Consider the following 20,725-nt stretch of genomic DNA (forward strand, 5'->3'; position numbering starts at 1 on the left):
GCTTTTCATTTCTTGTTCATGCAACTGTGTTTATAAATAAAGTATAAAATTGTTCCCATCTTCCTTTCTTGGCCAGTGCTTCGGGTATGGGTGGATTTTGTCCAGATGAGAAAACCATGAGAGATGTTCTTACCTGGGCGTGGCGCTGCTAGAGGCGTCGAGGGAGACAGCTGGGCTGCCCTGCTGAAACCATTTTCCTTCTGTTCAACCACGAGGGCTGTTCTTAACAGTTTTCCTTTTGTTCTTCCCCTAGTCTTCGTAATTTTTGCTACACTTGAAGATGATGATGACGGTGATGGAGGTCTGGCCTACTGAAACCATTTTCCTCTCTTCTGTTTTCCCTTTGCTCTTCCTCTAGTCTTTTAGGTGCTCTTTTTATCTGCATGGAGAGTGAATTAATTCACTCTCTACAAAAATTCACTCTCTGCAAAAAAAAAAAGTAAAAATATTTAATATTTAATTGTATTTAATTAAAAAAAATTAGTGTTTAATATTATTTAATAACACTACATAAATTAGAAAGAGATCACATGATGACGTGATATTTGCAGAATTTGATTTTAATTTCAATTTTGTTTCTGATGATATTTTACTTAATTTTGTTGTACGCTCAAAAAACTATGGAAACTGTAGTTCTTGTCCGATGAATTTCGTACGTGATGGAATTATAAATAGTTTAATGAAACAATAAAAAATATTTTATATAAAGTATTATTTATTTCATGACATAATAGCAGTAGTTAAATCGACAGTATTTAAATTAAAAACCATCAATATATATATATATATATATATATATATATATATATATATATTTTAAAATTATTTTATAACCTCAATTTCAAAAACATTCTTAACCAAACATATTAAACTACTTTTCCTTCAACCTTAATTTCAACCATGCTGTTAACCAAATACCTATTTTTTCAAACCAACCTCAACTAAAAATACTTTTTATAAAACAACTTTTTTCAAACCATAATCATAACAGCTACCGCAATACCAAACATACTCTACATGCTACTTTGATATGGATAGACGACTTGTAGCCGACATGCAGCAGGGTGAGATGATGCGGTTGGAAATTTTCTTTTCTCGGGTAATTACTTCCGAATAAAAATGTTTTCTTCCTTTACACCATAAAGAGAATCCGAGTAATTTCTAATTACCTGAATCTTTTTATATTATTTAAATTAGTGTTTTTTAATAAAAAAAAATAGTTTTTTTACCCGGATCGAAATAGAAATCATCCCTTAAAAAATGTGGAATGGGCTTAGTTGCTATGGACAAAGGTCTGCTAGTTTTTAGTTTGCGTTCATTTATGGACCCAAGCCTTTTGTATATTTGGGCTTGGCTTTTGTATAGTTGGGCTTGGCTTGCTGGGGAAGGAGACAGATGGGAGGTACCATTTTGAGGCTCCAATTCATTCATAATCATAAGAAATAACAGAACGCATCCTTGTTAAACCCAACCTCATTTATGCGGGTTAATTTAGATATTTTACGATTTAAAATCTGATTTGGGTTAGATGTGTAATTAAACCATATTTAGTCAAATCCTTGATGGTGTTAAAAACTTGACTTTTGAAAGAATAATCAAATTACTTAGATTAATATTTGAAAATTAAATCTTTTGCATTAACTAAAAATATATTATCAGCTCACCAATTTTAATAATATGGATGTGATTTTATTAAGATAATTAATTGCTTATTTGGTGTTTCTGTTCTTAAAAATAATTTTCGTTTTAAAAAATTAAAAAAATATTTTTTTTATGTATTTTTAATGATTTTAATTTTTTAATATTAGAAGTAAAAAAGATTAAAAAAAATATTGTTTTACTATATTTTAAATTAAAGAATATATTTATAAAATATAATGCACCCTATCACGAAACACATAACATCAACAACTAACTTGATAAGTTGACTCACGTTCAAAGACCTGGGGGCTGGGGTCATTATTGGATCTTTGGATCGGATCCGGCGAATACGAAATGTTGAGAAGGTAACTTTCAGGTGGGCCCGGCCACAGAGCTCAGCGGCCCCACGTAATTGATGACGTGGTTATTAAAGCAATGACCGACTTACTTCACTCTCTCCACTCTACCACAGAAGATGAAGCAGAAAACCTGGCCTGGTCGCCAATACCGTCAATCAACCTTTAAATTCTGGTTTTCATCAGAAGCAGATTTTCGGAAATTAAGATCATCCGATGGTGATTTCTCGACACTTCCCTCCGATATTTTGACTAAAATAGCGGCATCGTTCACACTGCCTCATCTGCAAGCAGCGTCGTTGGTGTGCAAGTCATGGAGCGAAGGGCTTCGGCCATTGAGAGAAGCCTTGTTGTTCCTGAAATGGGGAAAGCGGTTCAAGCATGGCCGGGGAGGTGTGCGACCTAATTTGGACAAGGCTCTCGACTCCTTTTTAAAAGGCGCGGTTCGTGGGTCCACCCTCGCCATGGTTGATGCTGGTCTTCTTTACTGGGAAATTGGTAAAAAAGACAAGGCAATTGCCCTTTATAAAAAGGCTGCAGTGCTTGGAGACCCTTCTGGACAGTGTAATCTTGGACTTTCGTACTTGCAAGGTATCTAATTCTTAATTTCCTTTTCTAGTGCTTTTTGCATTCTAGTCATCGTTATGGAGTTTAAAGTTAAATTAAATAGCAGTTATGTTTCTGTTTTGTGCAATGCAAGTGCTGCAGGGAGGAGCGAAAAATTGTAGAAAAGCTAGAAAAATGCAATTTTTTTTGTCATAAATATTTATAAGCATGACATGAACATAGGCTGTAGTTTCTTTTGCTTGTTGAAATGGGTGATTGAGTGTTGCCAATGTTTTGATCACTTTTAAAATATCCCACAAAAAGAAATGAGAAAATGATAACAATAATAAATAAAAAGGTTATGGAAAAACCAGCCTCCAATAAAGCAAAATCTGGGCATGAGTTGCTAGGATGTGCTTATTATGGTGTTATTATTGGACGTGCAGCCGAACCTTCAAAACGAAAGGAAGCAGTGAAATGGTTGTTTCAGGCTTCCAAATCTGGTCATGTTCGTGCTCAATACCAACTCGCACTTTGTTTGCATCAAGGTTGTGGATTTGATCGTCATCTACACGATGCTGTAAGCATCTCTCTTCTTGTCCCACCACAGATTTGTGGCTTAGCTTGTCAGTTCAGAACTAATGAGGTTTTCTCTCAAACAGGCTAGATGGTATCTAAAAGCCGCTGAAGGTGGATATGTGCGTGCAATGTACCATGTTGCATTGTGTTACTCAGTTGGGGAAGGTTTGGCTCAGAGTCATCGCCAAGCAAGGAAATGGATGAAGCGGGCAGCAGATCGTGGTCATAGCAAAGCTCAGTATGAGCATGGACTTGGACTCTTTTTGGTATGTTACTATTGATGTAACCTGTATTTATATATGCAGGATAGGCAGTGCCAGAAGTAGATTAATTTATTTTGTGCTATGAGTGGTTGCATTGAGGTGGGAGAATAAAACAAATGGGGATGGGAAGGGCATAATTGAGAGAGCTTGATACTTAACACATTTGACTTAATGTCTCTTTTGCTATCTCCATTTTTTCCAAGGGTGGCTACCTGGCTTTGTGTTTGGACACGCGTTTTTGAGTTGTGATCTCTCAATTGCTTTTGTCCTCTTGTTGCTCCTGTTAATTTTTCTTTTTTTTAATGTGGCGAAACCAGTGTGATTCAGAAAAGAACAAGGATTGGTGCTTTGCCCAGATATAGGCTATCAACTACCCAAGCATAGTTTTGCAATCCACCCTAAACACAGCTAAAACCCAATTTCAAAAGCCTCGTGATGTCTTTAGAGGTCACATGGGATGGTGTTCATGGTTGAACTATTTAGATAGGCCTCTATATTACTTTTTTGCTTGCCTGAGGATCCTATGGTAATATTTTGGACAGGAAGGAGAGAAGTTGAAAGCTGTAGTTTACCTGGAACTTGCCACTCATGCTGGTGAAACAGCAGCTGTTCATGTCAAGAATGTGATTTTACAACAACTACCAGCAACTTCACGTGATCATGTCATGAACCTTGCTAATAATTGGCGTGCTTTGCCTTCTCTTTGAGATATTCATAAGGTTTGTAAATCTTTGAATAGTAGTCTTTCCAATTAACATGCATACGTAAACATATCCTTCTTTCCTTAGTCATGAAATGTCTTTCTATTTGTATCATTTACCCCACAAGAATATATTTCTTGGCTGTTGACCACTGTATTTGAGACTTTGGATACTTGCATGTCAATACTCTCTAATTCTACAGGAATAATAAACTAACAAGATTTTTTCTCGAGTCTCACGAGCAACTAGACATCTAACTGTATGCTTTCCCTATAAAGAATGGGAAAGGTTTGGGATGGCAAAGTATGATTCTCGGGCCCTCTTAATTTGAATTCTCAAGTGTAATAGTGAAATTACTTGCAATAAGCAGAGCATAAATGATGCAATCACACATTAATTAGCTGAAACATCAGAAGTATTTATCTCTATAGGTAATGGTCCTAGGTCTTGCTGTAAAGTTTGGTAGTCGTGATATTCCAAGAATCTCTCTCTTTACACACACTAGTTTTCACGCAGATACTGTTGGTAATAAAATCATGAACGAAGAACAGAAATAAAATAAAACAGCAAACAAAACCAGAGATGTGGTTCTGCCTCAGAAAATTAAAGAAGCTTATTTTTACAATGTGGAATAAATATTTTTTGAAATAGTCTTCATTATTTTTCTTCATAATTTTTACAATAGATACATGCCATCTCTTGAATCCCTTGATCATCTTTTTATTTTTCATTGCGCAGGAAAGGACCTTAATTTCTTAGAATTGTATATTCCTTAGACAAAAAAGATGTAATATCAAACAATAATAAACCATATGAACCTAAAGTTCTACATTGAATTAATGTTACATGTTCATTTGTCATGATTGTTGTCGATATAATCATAGATTTGTGAAATTCTTATTTGTTGGTATATGATATTATTTCATATGATAATATTTCAAGAAGTATGAAACGGAACGCAATGTGGCTATAAATTGAAGCCCTAACTTCTCTAGTTTCCAAACAGAAGAACTGAAACTGATGCAATCCATCCATTGAAGAATTGAGTAGGCTCTGAAATTTAATTATCCATAAATTGTAACAATTCACGGATCAAAATGGGGGCCCTTCCACTCCTGGATCTCTTTTATTGTTCACCTTTTTTGTTTTTGGAATCATCTTCTTGTTATGAAGCGGGAAGAATAGTAGCGGGAAAAGATAAAGATATTCAAATCAAAAGAATACCGAGGCAACAACGATGTTTTGGGCATTATCCTTCAGCTTATACGCACTGTTTAAATAAGATTGTTACAATGCCAAGTTGGAATCATCTCTCTCTTTGACTCTTCTCGTCTCCATTCCCTTCCAAATTCTTTTATCATTTAATATGTTCTCATGTTAGCTGGAAGAACTCCGGTCATCCTAGCTAATCACTTGAGCTTCCTTCTAATTGGTTCTCTCAAGATTCAACTTGCAACAAGTGGTATTAGAGCAGTTGATCTTTAGACTTTAGCTATGCCACCAGACACGAGGTCTTAAGATCTTAAGAAGTTGGAAGAATCCTTCGAAGTTGCAAACAAGGAACAATCAGTGCGTCATGAGCAGGTTTTAACTCTGTTAGAAACCTATGGACAACAATTACACACTACCAAATTGACTCAAGATACTAAGATTGAGGAGCTCATCAGTGGATTAGCCTACCAACAGACTACTCTTCTACAGAGGGTGCAGACAACTGCAATGGAGCATAGTCCTGCAAAAGGCTACCAAGACATACTCTATAAAGGTTCTTCCTCTAAGACAGACGGTGTTGGTGTAGAGGGGCAACAATCTTATAAGATACATAAACCTCACAGAGATTTCCCATGTTTTGAAGGGGAAGATGTTCACAAATGGTTGTATAAATGCAATCAGTATTTTGACATAGAAGAAATCAAAGGAGCAGAGAAGGTTAAGCTGGCTTCTTTTTATTTAGATGGAATGGCTTTATACTGGCATCAAAACTTTACACGAAGTCTAGGAGATCGAGAGGTTACGTAGGAAGAATAAACTGAGGCTTTGTGTGGCCGATTTAATTGCTAACAAAACCCCCCTTGAAGAACTGATGGAATTAAGGCAGACTGGCAACTTGGAGACCTATATTCAAGACTTTGATCTTCTATGGAACAAAGCTGACATTAGTGAGAAACAGGCAATGGTGTTCTTCATTGGAGGACTGGAAATAGAGATCAAGAATCCAGTTAAAATGTTTGATCTTAAGGCCCTTAAGCAAGCCTATAATCTCGCCAGATTGCAAGATAACATCCTGACTTATAGAAGGTCACTCTTTCCACCCCATCAATACACTTCTCAAGTTCTGCCTCACTCTACCTCTTTCAAACAAAGCACGTCTCTACCCTATTCAAGACCTTCAACACCCCAAACCTTAACACCTTCAAACCACAACAAACTGGCATACTACCTACTCCAACTACACATTTCTCACAAAAACCAACCAGATCAATATGATCCAGAGACTTGGAAGAAAGAAGGGCCAAAGGGCTATGTTTCTAGCGTGATGAACGTTTTATCCCAGGTCACAGATGCAAAAATAAGTGACTATACTCTTTATGCATAGTTGAAGATGATGAGGATAGTGTGGACAGAGAAGGGGAGATCAATGTTGTTGAACATGAATCACTCACCCCTCACATTTCTCTCCATGCCCTGGAAGGAATAAAGGGTTGCCACACATTAAGAGTAATTGGGAAGATTGACAAACACTCTGTATATATCTTGATCGACTCTGGCAGCACCCATAACTTCCTCAATAGTGCGACTGCCAACAAGCTACAATACCTAGCCAATCCCATTAGAACCTTGGTGGTCGAAACAACAAATGGAGGTACTATGCACTGCTCAACCATGTGTAGAAATTTTCGATAGAGAATGTAGGGAGTTAATTTTGAGGCAGATGTCTTCATTGTTGATTTAATCAACTATGACATGGTTTTGGGTATTCAATGGCTAGCAACGCTAAGGAATATTATCTCCAACTACAAGGATCTCTGGATGTCCTTCAAATGGCACGGTCAAGACATATTACTCAAGGGCACTGATTGCACCAAGATACAGACCATTGAGCTTACACAACTTAATAGTTTGATGGTTAATCCTACACAGTTAGCAGGTATGAATCTATGCAGTTTGATACCCCTTGAGGAAGAGGACGAAGATGTACATTCTATATCACCTCCAACCATAAACAACTAACAGGAACAGACTGCCTCAGGTGAATTACTGGAGAATTACAAGGAATTATTCCGAGCACGTGAAGGTCTGCCTCCAATCAGACACCACAATCACACTATTCCTATGAAGGAAAGAGCTCAAGCTATCAACCTCAGACCCTATAGATACTCTAGAGTGCAAAAAGATATACTAGAAAAAATGGTGGAGGAAATGCTCGAGTCTGGAATTATTCAGCAGAGCAACAATCCATTTGCTTCTCCTGTTGTGTTGGTTAAGAAGGACGGGTCCTGGTGATTCTGTGTCGACTACAGGGCTCTCAATCAACTTACCATCAAGGATAAGTTTCCAATCCCTATAATGGATGAGTTACTAGAAGAACTGGTGGGTGTAACAATATTTTCCAAGGTGGACTTACGATCTGGTTATCACCAGATTTGAATGACTTCTGGGGATATATTCAAGACAGACTTTCAAACTCATAACGACCACTATGAATTCTTGGTGATGCCATTTGGCCTTACCAACACCCCTGCCACCTTCCAAAGCTTGATGAATGACGTGTTCCGGAAACATCTTAGGAAGTTTATGTTAGTATTTTTTGATGATATCCTAATCTACAGTCAGTCAATGACCGACCATCTGCAGCATTTACAAATTGTATTTGAGCTACTGAAGGGACATTAGTTTGTGGCTAAGCGCAGCAAGTGTGCATTCGGTATACCTCAAGTGGAGTATTTGGGGCATGTAATCTCTAAAGAGGGAGTAATTACTGGTCCTAAAAAGATTCAAGCTGTTAGGAATTGGCTAGAACCACAAAATGGCAAGCAGCTAAGGAGATTTTTAGGCCTTACAGGATACTATCGCAGATTTATCAGAAACTACGGCTCCATTAGCAAGCCCCTCACACAATTACTAAAGAAAAATGCCTTCACCTGGAAGGAAGAGGTAATTACAGCCTTTAGAAACCTAAAGAGGGCCATGACTCAGCCTCTAGTTCTTTCCCTGCCTAATCTTAACAAGCCTTTTATGGTTGAAACAGATGCGTCAGGATCTGGTCTAAGGGTTGTACTTATGCAGGAAGGGCATCCTATTGCATTCATCAGCAAAGCTTTAAGACCTAGGCAACAAGCATTATCGACCTATGAACGAGAGATACTGGCTATTCTACAAGCGGTTACCAAGTGGAGACATTACCTTTGGGGCAGGCATTTCACGATCAGAACCGATTATGTTAGTCTCAAATACCTGCTGGCACAGAAGGTATCCTACCCCTCTCAACACATATGGCTAACCAAACTTTTAGGCTTTGATTATGATATCGAGTACAGAAAGGGAAAGGAAAATATTGTTGCTGATGCTCTGTCTAGGTGCACCAATGGTGAAGTATTCTCCCTTACACTCTCCACCATTTTGACCAACTTGTTAGAAGCAGTTCAGACATCTTGGACGATAGATAACAATCTAGTAGAGATCATCACTCAGCTGAAACAGGATCCTAGTTCACACCCACTTTATGTATGGGCGAATGGACATCTATACAGGAAGGGTAAACTAATAGTGGGAAATGATCCTGATCTACAAGGCTAACTCATCTCACTCTATCATGATTCTGCCATAGGAGGCCACTCTAGCATTACTGTTACGGCCAAACAGGTGGGATCACTATTCTATTGGAGGAAACAACAGAAGCATGTGTGAGCATATGTAAGGGAGTCACATTTGCTAGAAAAACAAAAGGGAGAATGTCCTCACTCCTGGCTTGCTTCAACCTCTCCCTATACCCCTAGGCACCATTTGTGGATATCAGTATGGACTTCATTGAAGGGCTACTGAATCCAAGGGGAAAAATGTGGTGTTAGTCGTGGTAGATAGGTTCAGCAAATACGCACATTTCATTGCCCTTTCCCATCCTTATACAGCAACCACAGTAGCAGATGCTTTAATGAACAACATCTACAAACTACACGGTTTACCAGCCTCTATAGTCAGTGACAGAGATCCCGTGTTTCTAAGCAGGTTATGGAAGGATCTATTCACCACCTATCAAGTAGTTCAATTGTTACATTTTACAGCTTACCATCCTCAGACTGATGGCCAAACTGAAGTGGTGAATAGACGCTGGGAACAATACTTAAGTTGCATGACCAACAAGACACCAGATCAATGGTCCAAATGGCTACCCTTAGGCGAATGGTGGTACAACACCAACTATCACTCCTCTATCAAAACCACTCCTTTTGAAGTTTTATATGGCCAAACCCCTCCAATCCACATACCTTACTTTCTTAAGGATTCTAACATAGATGCTGTTGATAAATAATTAACACTGCGCGAAGACATGCTCAAGACTATTAAAGCCAACCTCAAGCTCGCTCAACACCATATGATTCAACTAGCAAACAAGAAGTGCAGTGAACGCATCTTCATGGTAGGAGACTGGGTTTATCTAAAATTACAACCCTATAGACGGCAAACGGTGAGTAGGAGAGCCTCACACAAGCTGGCAGCCAAGTACTATGGTCCTTATCAAATCATAGAATGCATAGGAGCCATAGCATATCGGTTAAGTCTCCCTAGTTCAAGTGCTATACATCCAGTGTTTCATGTGTCCCAATTAAAGCAACATGTGGGGCATAAGATTGTGTATGATAATTCACCTGTCCCGCACACAGAGCCTCGATTGCAACCCCAAGCCATTCTTGACAGAAGAATGGTTAGACACCACAATCAAGCGGCAACACAAGTCTTGATTCACTGGAAGACCCTATCACCATATCACCATCTGAGGCCACTTTGGAATTTGCTGAGGATCTTTGCATGAGGTACCAACAGTTGTTCCTTGAGGACAAGGAACATTTTTAAAAGGGGAAAGTATTGCAAGAAGCGGGAAGAACAGTAACGGGAAAAGATAAAGATATTCAAATCAAAAGAATACTGAGGCAACGACGACGTTTTGGGCATTATCCTTTAGCTTATACGCATCGTTTAAATAAGATTGTTACAATGCAAGCTGGTGTTATTGTTGGTATTTCTGTTAGTTGCTAGTTGTCTTTTCTATTGTTATTTCTATTAGTGTTATTTTAGCAAGAGCCTCGTGTGTGGCCATTCTAGAATTACTTTCGTTGCTATATCTGTAGGTATGCATGTAACAGAAGGAAAACAAGAAAATATAATACAATCAACGTGTTTCTCTTCCCCCCCCCCTCCCTCCCAAATTATTTTGTCATTCAATATGTTCTTATGTTAGCTGTAATCACTTGAGCTTCCTTCTAATCGGTTCTCTCAAGATTCAGCTTGCAACACTTCCCCACCCCATTTTTTTATCCTCTTTTCGGCAGCAGAAGCCTGCATTTAATTAAAATTATTCATCAGGTGGTCACCTGGATGTGAAAAATATCCTCTTAATCTGTACTTTTCATGAATATTTATTTGAAATAAAAAAATTAGAAACTTACCTCTGTGTTCCAATTGGTTTTACCAATCATCCAGAAGAGAACGACAGTTTGCACGACAGTCCCTGTCAGCATTCCAATCCAAATTCCCTGAAAATTGCCAATAAGAACAGAAGAAATTATATGTACACCATTCATTATGATCGTCCATCACCCTCCCACTTGATGATCACGTGACTCTCTAAAGAAAACCTAGGGGAGCAAGTTATATAGATGCATGATGATTGATAATGGCGAGCATCTTTTTTATCATATACAGTATTCACTTGGATTGCTGTCCAAATAGATACTAACTAATTTGTTTTAAAAAATTAATTTTTTATATATTTCTGGATTGTTTTAATGTATTGATATTAAAAATAAATTTTTAAAATAAAAACATATTATTTTAATATATTTATAAAAAAAACATTTTAAAAAATAATCACTATTATACTCTCAATCACACTCTAAACTTGGCTTAGCTAGATGGATAGACCTAGTAACCCATGCACCCAAAACTTGGATTTGCTTTTGAATCTATAAGATCTAAGGGTGATGTAATGGATTAATCTCAAAGTTATTTTATTTAAATATTATATAAAATGATTTTGTTTTGAAGTTGATTCGGATTAATCTAGTTAATCTAACTCGGGTTTTTAATGAGTATAGTAACTATGGCTAGTTATTAGTTTTGTTTCCCTCATCAGCCGTAATTTGAATAAAAATGGCCCATACATGATGATAATTATATAACTTTGTACATGCGGCACAATAAAGGGATACAAGGGTAACCTGGACATCCATTTGAAGCCAATAACCAAGAATGAGACCCAAGGGAATTCCAAATATGTAGTAGCACCCTATGTTTACAAAAGCAACAGCAGCTTGCCATCCTGCTCCAATGGCCAACCCTGTTTAATTTTAACAAGATCACCACCATATCCATTTGTAAGAGACGGACCTGAGATACAGCACCCAAGTAGTACAAAGCAAGCATGCACGTAGCAGAACATATACACAGTAAGAACTTGATTACCTGAGAGAACTGGTTGAACATTATTGATGATGATGCAGACAGCGAGGAGAGGAGTGAGCTCCTTTACTAGTTCCTTGACTCCAGCATCGTTCGTAAACAAGTCTGGGTATAGGTTCCGTGCCAGGACAAGAATTAGTGCGATTACGAGGCCTATCATAAGCGAAGCTAGCGTGGCCACTACTAAAGAGAATTTTGCTGTTCTTGGGTGGGCAGCTCCTAGTTCATTTGACACTCTCACGCTGCATGCATCAACGAACGAGTTCAAACTCAAATATCATGCTGCTCTATCCACTTCTTTCGATGTGTGTGTGTGTGTGTCTGTGTGTAAAATGTTGAAAGGCTTGTATCTGCTGCGAACCTTATGGCTGCGTTGATTCCAATGGCTATCATGAGCGCCCAACCCACTATGTTGGTGCTGCAAATTAAGTTGAATGTTCATAAAAAAAAACAAATTAACATAACGTTGAGACTATTAATTCGAATAAGGTTATTCCAATCGCAAGTTAATTATAATTTAGTCCTTGTGGTTTATTAAAAAATAATTGATTAGCTTTTGTAGTATCAGAATAATTGAATATTAATCTCTTCACAAGTGCTTACCATCTTTAATTTTGTAGTCTTTTGTTTCAAAAAATGTTCCAGTCATCAAGATTTTCCATCATATATACTTCTCTTTTCCTTTTTGTTTCTCTAAAAAAAGATAGGAATACATAGAAAATTGAAAAGGCGCACAGAATTGACGAAAGTACTACCCTTTAGATGATTTCAAGAACATAAAAATTAAATAAATATATAGTTTCTAAAACTACAAGAACTAATTAAATAATTTTATTAAAATACAGTGCATAAATAATAATTACTTAAACAGTAATCATTTTATAACAATTTTATTTTTTAGCTCATTTGGTTAGCACGTGTGACGGAGGCACAATGTTGCCAGTTCGAGCAAAACTAATATAATTTATTTTGTTGTTTTTTTTAAATAAATAAATTTTAATATAATTTTATTATAATTATGATTTTTTAACTTTCAATTACACATAAAATATAAATATATTATTTTAGTATATTTTTTAAATTTATTTTAAAAATCATAAAATATTTTTTCTAAAAGAAACAGTAAGCTAGTTAATTCTCATTCATATTTGATTTAAAATTTAATATTAAATATTAAAATATGGTTACTTTTACTAATTTTTTTAAACGTTTATCTACCACCTACATGTATAATTTACCATATAAGTATTTTTTTTCACCACCCCGTCTAACATTATTACTGACATGTCATTATCATGCAAAAACATGACATATTAACATCGACATCACGAAATTTTCTCAAAATTTGGTAACCTAAACGTCATTAACAATTGCTTAATAATCTTTTTTCAAGATTATACTCATAACTTTAATTCTAGATTCAACTTATTAATTTCTCGACACATATAATTATGATTTATAAGAGAAAATCGATTTATTTAATTAGCCCTCCACATCTATCATCTATCACCAGTCGTAGTCATCATCATAGGGCTAATCCTACAACGTTATCATCATGGGTTGCTGTATAATCATCATTGCTAACATGAATAATATTTAAGGTTTTTTTTAAAAGACATTCCAAGAGATCTACTGAATTAATCGACTAATTAGGTTGAGTTAAATCAGCCAGTTAAAAGGATAAAACTCTCCCAATAATAATATATTCTATCCCATGAAGTTTTTTTTTTTACTTTCAAAGATGAAAGCATTACCCGATGAACTTATATTTCAATATTCTAACGTTTTCAAAGGAAAGATCATGAATCCAAATCAGACACGTAATTTTACTTGCACTTATCTTCTTCTACAAGAACGGCGGGGTCTGTTCTGTTAGGGGGCAATGATAAGGAAACGAAAGCAACGAGGCAAGCTTATTGTTCGTATCCTTTCCTGACTTTTTAAGCCCCAGAAAGAGGGTCAGATTGGGTGTGCTGATGCAAGTTCACTAAGCATATGCTGCAGGAGAGAGATGTTTACTGTTAACAGGAGAACAACTGACCTTATAGACAAGGCATCCACTGCAAGTTCAGCATTTTTTAGATATCCGGCGAACAGTATTAATGCCATGAAATACCATACTTCCAGGCTGCATGAAATTGTTTACCAAAAGCATAGTCACTTAAAGCTGTAACTGTAAATTGGGTCATAATTAACAATTAAGGAGAAAGAGAATTGCTACCGTGTTGGGTTACTTACCAAAGCATTACAGCTGATGCCAGAGATAACCTAACAAATCCCCATAGATTTTGAAAAGCTTTCCAAGAAAGTCCGGTCCATGCTTCCCCGCAAGTTCCACTAAAAATATACAACAGTTGAGCAATCACTATGAACCACCATGACGCGTTTAGAACCACGGCTGCACCCACCAGACCCCAGCCTAATTTCAACATCAATAGCCAACTGAAAACGGCATGGAAAACTAGGGCCACTGCCGCTATAGCAGCCATAGCCATCATCTTGCTTTGAGCTTGTAAGAACTTTGCAATTGGAAAGTTCATTGCATAAGCAAATAGCTGTGGTATCATCCACACCGAGAACATCCCTGCCGCCTGTGATATCTCTGCTGTCTGACCAATAAGCTTCAAAAATGGCCCAGCAAAGATATATAAAAGGGTAAGTATAACAGCTGTGGCATTAAGAATGACCCAAGATCTTTGCATATAGATTCCTAGCATATCAAGCTGCCCTGCTCCATACGCTTGTCCACAAAGGGTTTCCAAGGCACTCCCCATGCCAAGCTGCAGATTCAATGATCAAATATTACTCATCAATCAAAAGTTGTAACAAAATATTACCAATATTATATACACACACATAAAAAGGTGCTACCTAGCACCTAGCTATGCGTATGGGCATATATATATTTTCAGCATGAATTAAATAGGGTCCAAAATAAAATACAGGCATATATAGTGCAAGCGATCAACAAAACAATTGTATGCTTAATTGTTACTACATGTATAGGTAGCTGTTATTTATATGTTACTACATGTATAGGTAGCTGTTAATTATATACCATGATACCAAAAGAGAATCCAGCAATGACAGAATTCTCAACAGAGACAGCAGCTAGATCCAGCGTGCCAACATGGCCAGCAAGAAGCTGAGTGATAGCACCAAGGGAGTACTGGCACAAGGTGGTGAAGATGGCAGGGCCGGCAAGATACCATAGCTTCTTGGACTCTCTAAAGAATTCTCTAGAGAAATCACGGACACTGTTGATTAGAGGGATGTCATCAGGATCAGGAGTGAAGGAGGAGGCGATGGAAGAGTTTGTTGATCGTAAGTGCTGGTCTCGATTCTGGTGATCGTTTTGTGGGGAGACAAGTGATCGCCTGCCACCCTCCATTCTTCGATCTCTTTGTTTTCTTTTTCAGTAAAGAGAGGACCGAATCATTTATTTGGACTGCTTAAAGAGCTTATATAGTGGTGTACTTCCGTGTTAGAGGATAATATTTATTATATTTTATAACCTTATCTAATAATTTAAGTTATTGGATTAAAATAGTTTTTTAATATAATATTAAAACCTTAATGATCAAGTGATTATGAGTTCGAATTTCATAATCTTTATTTATTTGATAAAAATTAAATACAAGATAATGTGGGTCTGTACAAGTTTTAATTTTAAAAATCTTTCATTTAAAAAATTATATTAAAAAATAATATAAATCGTATCTTATTTGTTGAAGGTAGTTATTTGACATTCCAACAATATCTTCCTGGAAATATCTCTGTTCTCAGTAATTAAGTTCGTCAACTATTTCTTGGCGTTTATGGATGTCTCTGGTCAATATTGTAGCTAGGATAGAAAACATATATGACATTTATTGTTGAGTTTTATCGGTATTGCAGGATAAAATACATATAAAAAGATACAAACATGAAGAAACAAAGATAAAATATGAAATAGATATGTTTTAAAAATAATTTTAGAAAATAGAAATTACATACAGACACATTTTTTTATACCTATTATCTATGTAAGGATGAATATAAAACATATTACTAAAAAATGTTTATAGATATATTTAAACAAAACTTCAAAAAACAAATGACATTCGGTAATCCTTAATTTTGTTCCTATCCGGAAAATAATTATACGGATTTTTTTGAAAAAAACTATATGGAAGTTTAATTTCAAAATCAAGTGTTAAAAATGAACCGATATCATTAAAAACAACTACGTCAAGCTATCCAGTCACATCTTCAAGTCATTAACCTCTCTTATTTGAATTGTTAAATTTAAATTTTAAAACAAAAAATTAAAAAAAAAATTGTTGATTGGAACACAGAGCTAGATGTATTATATATACATGAAGTATAAATCAAGAAAGGTTACGATGACAAGTATATATATAACTTTAAAAATAAAATAATAATAATAATAAAGTTTATATTGTACAAATTCTGAAATCTTGTAAACTTGTCACGACAATTTTAATGAAGTTCGATACGTTTCTATATATCTAATTGACTAGTGGTTCATTTAGGGTTTTCATACGAGTATAATAATGAGAAATGAAGCTTCTGTCCTCAATAATTAATTGTATCATGGATGTAAATTAGAATTAAGGATTGTCTAGAAGGTATCAATTTTTTTTATATATTGAAATATTTTAAAATAATATTTTTTTTATTTTTTTAATATTAATATATAAAAAGGATCGGAAAATAAAAAAATTAATTAAAATAAATAAATAAATAAAAATTTAAATTTTAAAAAACACGACTTCCATAACTCATCTTACATTCGATGTAAAACAAGGAGGCCACTTGGCCGAAGTAAGTATGTAATGATGCTAACACGTAGGATTTTTTGAGCCACTCGGGATATTGTCGCTCCTCCGTCCGGTGGTTGGGATCCAAATTAATTTCAGCAATCACGTGGTTGAATCTGTAATGGTTTATGATTTCCCACATCAACATTGTTCTGTGTAATTATAAGAATCCGCCTCTTCGATTCGGATTAAGGCCAGAATCAATCCGATTTCCACGTATCATATAAATAATGAGATGGTATACCGCGTTGCCACGAGTTTATAAAATAAATATACTTAATAGTGTTATAATTATGAATCAGCGTTAGATAAATAATAGAAACTAAAGGTATGATGGAGCCAATATTTCATGACAGAAAAAAAAGTTGTGTTGGTGATCAAAAACTTAGAAACTGAACAAAATGATTTGTAGCACTCCATAGTGTTTTGTGATGAAATACACACTGATTTAACCACATGATTTAGCTTTTCTCTTCATAAAAAGCAAAAAAATTACAAAGCTAAATTTTTCACCAACTTAATATTAAAAAAAATCGAGAAAGATAATTTTGGAAGGAAAAAAACCCATGAGGAAAAACGTTGTAGAAATTAACAATGTTTTGTGAGGAAAACTATAGTGTTTTTCATATTACAATTGACAAAGACAATTTTAGAAAGAATCATAAAAAAACCATTTAGAGAAATACTATAGCAATCTACAGTGTTTTGTGAGGAAAACAACAACGTTTTTCATATATGATTTAGTTTTAATGTAATTATAATTTTTAACCAACTCAATATTAAAAAAAATCGACAAAGATAATTTTGAAAAAAATTATAAAAAAATATGTGGGAAAACACTGCAACAATTCCTAGTGTTTTAAAGAAAAAAATTACAAAGCTAACTTCTCAATCAGCTCAATATTAAAAAAATAAAATCGACAGAAATAATTTTTGAAAAAAAAAATAAAAAAAACACAAAAAAAACAAGGATAAAAAAACTTTGCTGAAAACACTGTAGCAATTCACAGTGTTTTGTGATGAAAGCTACAGTGCTTCCCCACATGATTTAGCCTTATTTGTAATAACTTATAATTGTAATTCTCAACTAGCTCAATATTAAAAAAATAAAATTGACAAAGATAATTTTGAAAAAATCATAAGAAAAAAAAAATATGTGGAGAGACACTGTAGCAATCCGCAGTGTTTTGTGAGGAAAGCTACAGTACTTTCCCCACATGATTAAGTTTTATTAAAAAGTTAAATTATAATCAGCTCAATATTAAAAAAAATATCGATAAAGATAATTTTAGAAAAAAATATTACAAAAAAAAACACAAAAGAAACTGGAAAAAAACAATGTGAGGAAAAAATATATCAATTTATAGTGTTTTGTGAGGAAAGTTATAGTGTTTTTCCCACATGATTTAGCCTTACTTGTATTTACTTGTAATTGTAATTCTTAATCAGCTTAATATTAAAAAAATAAAATTGACAAAGATAATTTTAGAATAAAACATAAAAAAACAAAAACAAATTATGTGGGAAAAAACACTGTAGCAATCTACAGTAATTTACGAGGAAAGTTATAGTGCTTCCCTCATATATTGTAACGGTAATTCTTAACCAACTCAATATGAAAAAATAAAATAAAAAAAAGATAATTTTGGAGAAAATCATAAAAAAACAAAAACAAAAAAAAAATCATATGGAGAATCATTGTAGCAATCAACAATGTTTTAAAGAAAAAAATTACAAAACTAAATTTTCAATCTGTTCAATATTAAAAAAAATAAAATTGACAAATAAAATTTTGAAAAATAAAAAAATAAAATAGAAAAATCTTGTAGGAAAACACTGTAGGAATTCATAGTATTTCAAAGGAAAAAATTACAAAGCGAAATTTTTAACCAGCTCAATATTAAAAAAATAAAATTGACAAAGATAATTTTGGGAAAAAAAATGAAAGCAAAAATGCAAAAAAAAAAGTAAAAAAAAATGAAAAAGTGATAACAAAAAAACCAAAAAGAAAAAAAAGAAAAAAAGGGAAAAATGAAAAATTAAAAAAACACTGTGGATAAACAATGAATTTGGTATGGTGAACAGTAAAATCCCAACACACTTTAGCTTATTACTTAATTATTTTATTTCATTAGATAAATAATAAAAGATAAATATTATCCAACTCATACTCAACCTAAATACAACCTAGAATATTTTTTTTATTATATTAATATATTCATAGAGCTTTTATATTTTTTTAAACTAGTATATATTAATATACACACACACATATATTACTATTTTATTTTATTAAATAATAAATAATAATTGCATAATAAATATTTATATGAATATCTAAAACTCCATAAATAAAGTATTTTTATCTAAATATTTTTTAATAAATAATAATTAAGATATATATATATATAACTTGACATTTGAGTAATCATTATCATTCAACCTTATACCTCCTGGGTCATCACGGAAATTGAGCCAACATCGTCACGCGTCGCAGGAGGAAAGCGCCCCCTCCCAACCTAACGCAAGGGAAAGCAGCTTCTTTTTATAATTAATTAGTTCTTGTGATTTTAAGAATTATTATTTAATCTCCACGTTCTTATACATGCAGCACTATCAGCGTGTCGTTTGCCTTTCTCAGGTCAACTGAAGATTCTTGGTCGACAATCGGAAATTACCAAGGAGAGTCTCAGATGACCGATAAACGGAAATACAAGATGGTGTGACCAAATTATTAGTAGAAGTTTAATCTGATCAAATTCTGAAAACACGGACCAATGGTGATTTTTTTGCCTGTAAATAACTGTCATTTAGGATTGTAGTATTTAGGATGTCAAGGTGCTTTTTTTTTTTAATTAGAAATAAATTAAAATAATATATTTTTTAAAATTATAATCTAAAAACAAAAAAAATTAAAACTAAAAAAAAAGATCAATGTACAATAACAATACTAAATTACTAATCTTACCCTTTTGCACTGCAAAAAAAAAAACTTTAACACAGTGTGTGGCTAGAAAAATAAAAGGGTGATTAGCATCAAATGTTAGCAACAGAATAATTCAAATACAACTTTCATAATAAATTAGTAATGAATTGCATGTATGTTAATTTTTTAATATTAGCAATAAATATAGCAACGCAAAATCAATTACTAAAAAATAAATTAATATATTAAGAATTAGTAACAAACCCGTTGCTAATATGATTGCATAAAATTTACAATAAAAAAGCTTGTAGCTTATAAAAAGAAAAGATTAGATTTTGAGTTTTATACAAAAACAAATGAACAATAACGACGTGTTAATAATTAATTGGCATATGTATACCTTGCAAAAAAAAAAAAAAAACTCATACGGACTAATCTCAATCTCAAGAGAAAAACCTTTCATTCTCCAAAAGAACCATAATTAACCCCTATGTCCCTTTCTATTTCTTTTTCAAAAACCCAATCTCTTTCACTTTCTTAAATTCTGTTCCATGAATATGTGCTTCTAAGGTGTCTTGTTCCGATTCGAATAAAATTATTGTCAACGATCACTCAAAATAGAGATGGATGAATGACTGGAGATGAATAATAAACAACAGATACCAAGATCAACAAATGAAGAAGGAAAAGGAAGGAAATTTGGATAGAATGGGAGTAATTCACTTGAATTTCTCTTTTTATGTATTCATTGTGTATTGGTTTTCTATGCTTTTCTATTCTGTTACATACCAATTTAAACACACGAATTGCTCATCTCGAATAGTAGGGATAACAGGCTTTATTACACGTGTCCCTTGACACATTACGGAAAAGAAAGTAAAATGATGCGTTTAGTCATCTTGATGATTTCCCGCTATGACCTCTTATTCAAATTGTAACCCCTTTGTCCGTGCTCATTCTTCGTCTCTTGTCAATGCTTGTTCATCGTCTCCTATTATGCTAGTATTTGCGGCATGTGACAAGTATTCCCTCATTAAAACCACCTTGTCATCAAGGTTAAAGTCAAGAAAATGCGTTGCTATTTCGTCCGCAAACTCCCAGGCAGCATCTGTAGGTGAGAGGCCCTTCAATAAATTAGCACTTGGATAACTGTTTGATTCATCGTTTTTGAGATTCTTCTATTCATTGTTGTTTATGGTTGTAATTCTAGGGC

General features: G+C 34.2%; 2 protein-coding genes across 4 annotated transcripts; one reads left to right on the plus strand and one right to left on the minus strand.

Moving 5' to 3' along the window:
• Positions 1–1,913: 1,913 nt before the first annotated feature.
• On the plus strand, positions 1,914–4,968 carry LOC133705048 (F-box protein At1g70590-like). 2 transcript variants are annotated; one of them, XM_062130140.1, is made up of 5 exons: positions 1,914–2,588; positions 2,990–3,123; positions 3,206–3,388; positions 3,928–4,104; positions 4,825–4,968. In XM_062130140.1, exons 1-4 carry the CDS (start codon positions 2,117–2,119, stop codon positions 4,090–4,092), a joined length of 954 nt encoding a protein of 317 aa, XP_061986124.1. In that variant the 5' UTR covers positions 1,914–2,116; the 3' UTR covers positions 4,093–4,104; positions 4,825–4,968. The 2 variants fall into 2 exon arrangements, with proteins under 2 accessions (XP_061986124.1, XP_061986125.1); XM_062130141.1 differs by lacking the exon at positions 4,825–4,968 and having other exon boundaries at positions 3,928–4,318.
• Positions 4,969–10,502: 5,534 nt separating this feature from the next.
• Positions 10,503–15,185, minus strand: LOC133706083 (protein DETOXIFICATION 29-like). 2 transcript variants are annotated; one of them, XM_062131610.1, is made up of 8 exons: positions 14,822–15,185; positions 14,002–14,543; positions 13,805–13,891; positions 12,125–12,181; positions 11,767–12,005; positions 11,523–11,641; positions 10,752–10,838; positions 10,503–10,641 (listed from the first exon to the last, which is right to left on the minus strand). In XM_062131610.1, exons 1-8 carry the CDS (start codon positions 15,152–15,154, stop codon positions 10,579–10,581), a joined length of 1,527 nt encoding a protein of 508 aa, XP_061987594.1. In that variant the 5' UTR covers positions 15,155–15,185; the 3' UTR covers positions 10,503–10,578. The 2 variants fall into 2 exon arrangements, with proteins under 2 accessions (XP_061987594.1, XP_061987595.1); XM_062131611.1 differs by lacking the exon at positions 12,125–12,181.
• Positions 15,186–20,725: the final 5,540 nt, after the last annotated feature.

Source organism: Populus nigra, chromosome 10, assembly GCF_951802175.1.
Source record: "Populus nigra chromosome 10, ddPopNigr1.1, whole genome shotgun sequence".
Classification (NCBI taxonomy): Eukaryota; Viridiplantae; Streptophyta; class Magnoliopsida; order Malpighiales; family Salicaceae; genus Populus; species Populus nigra.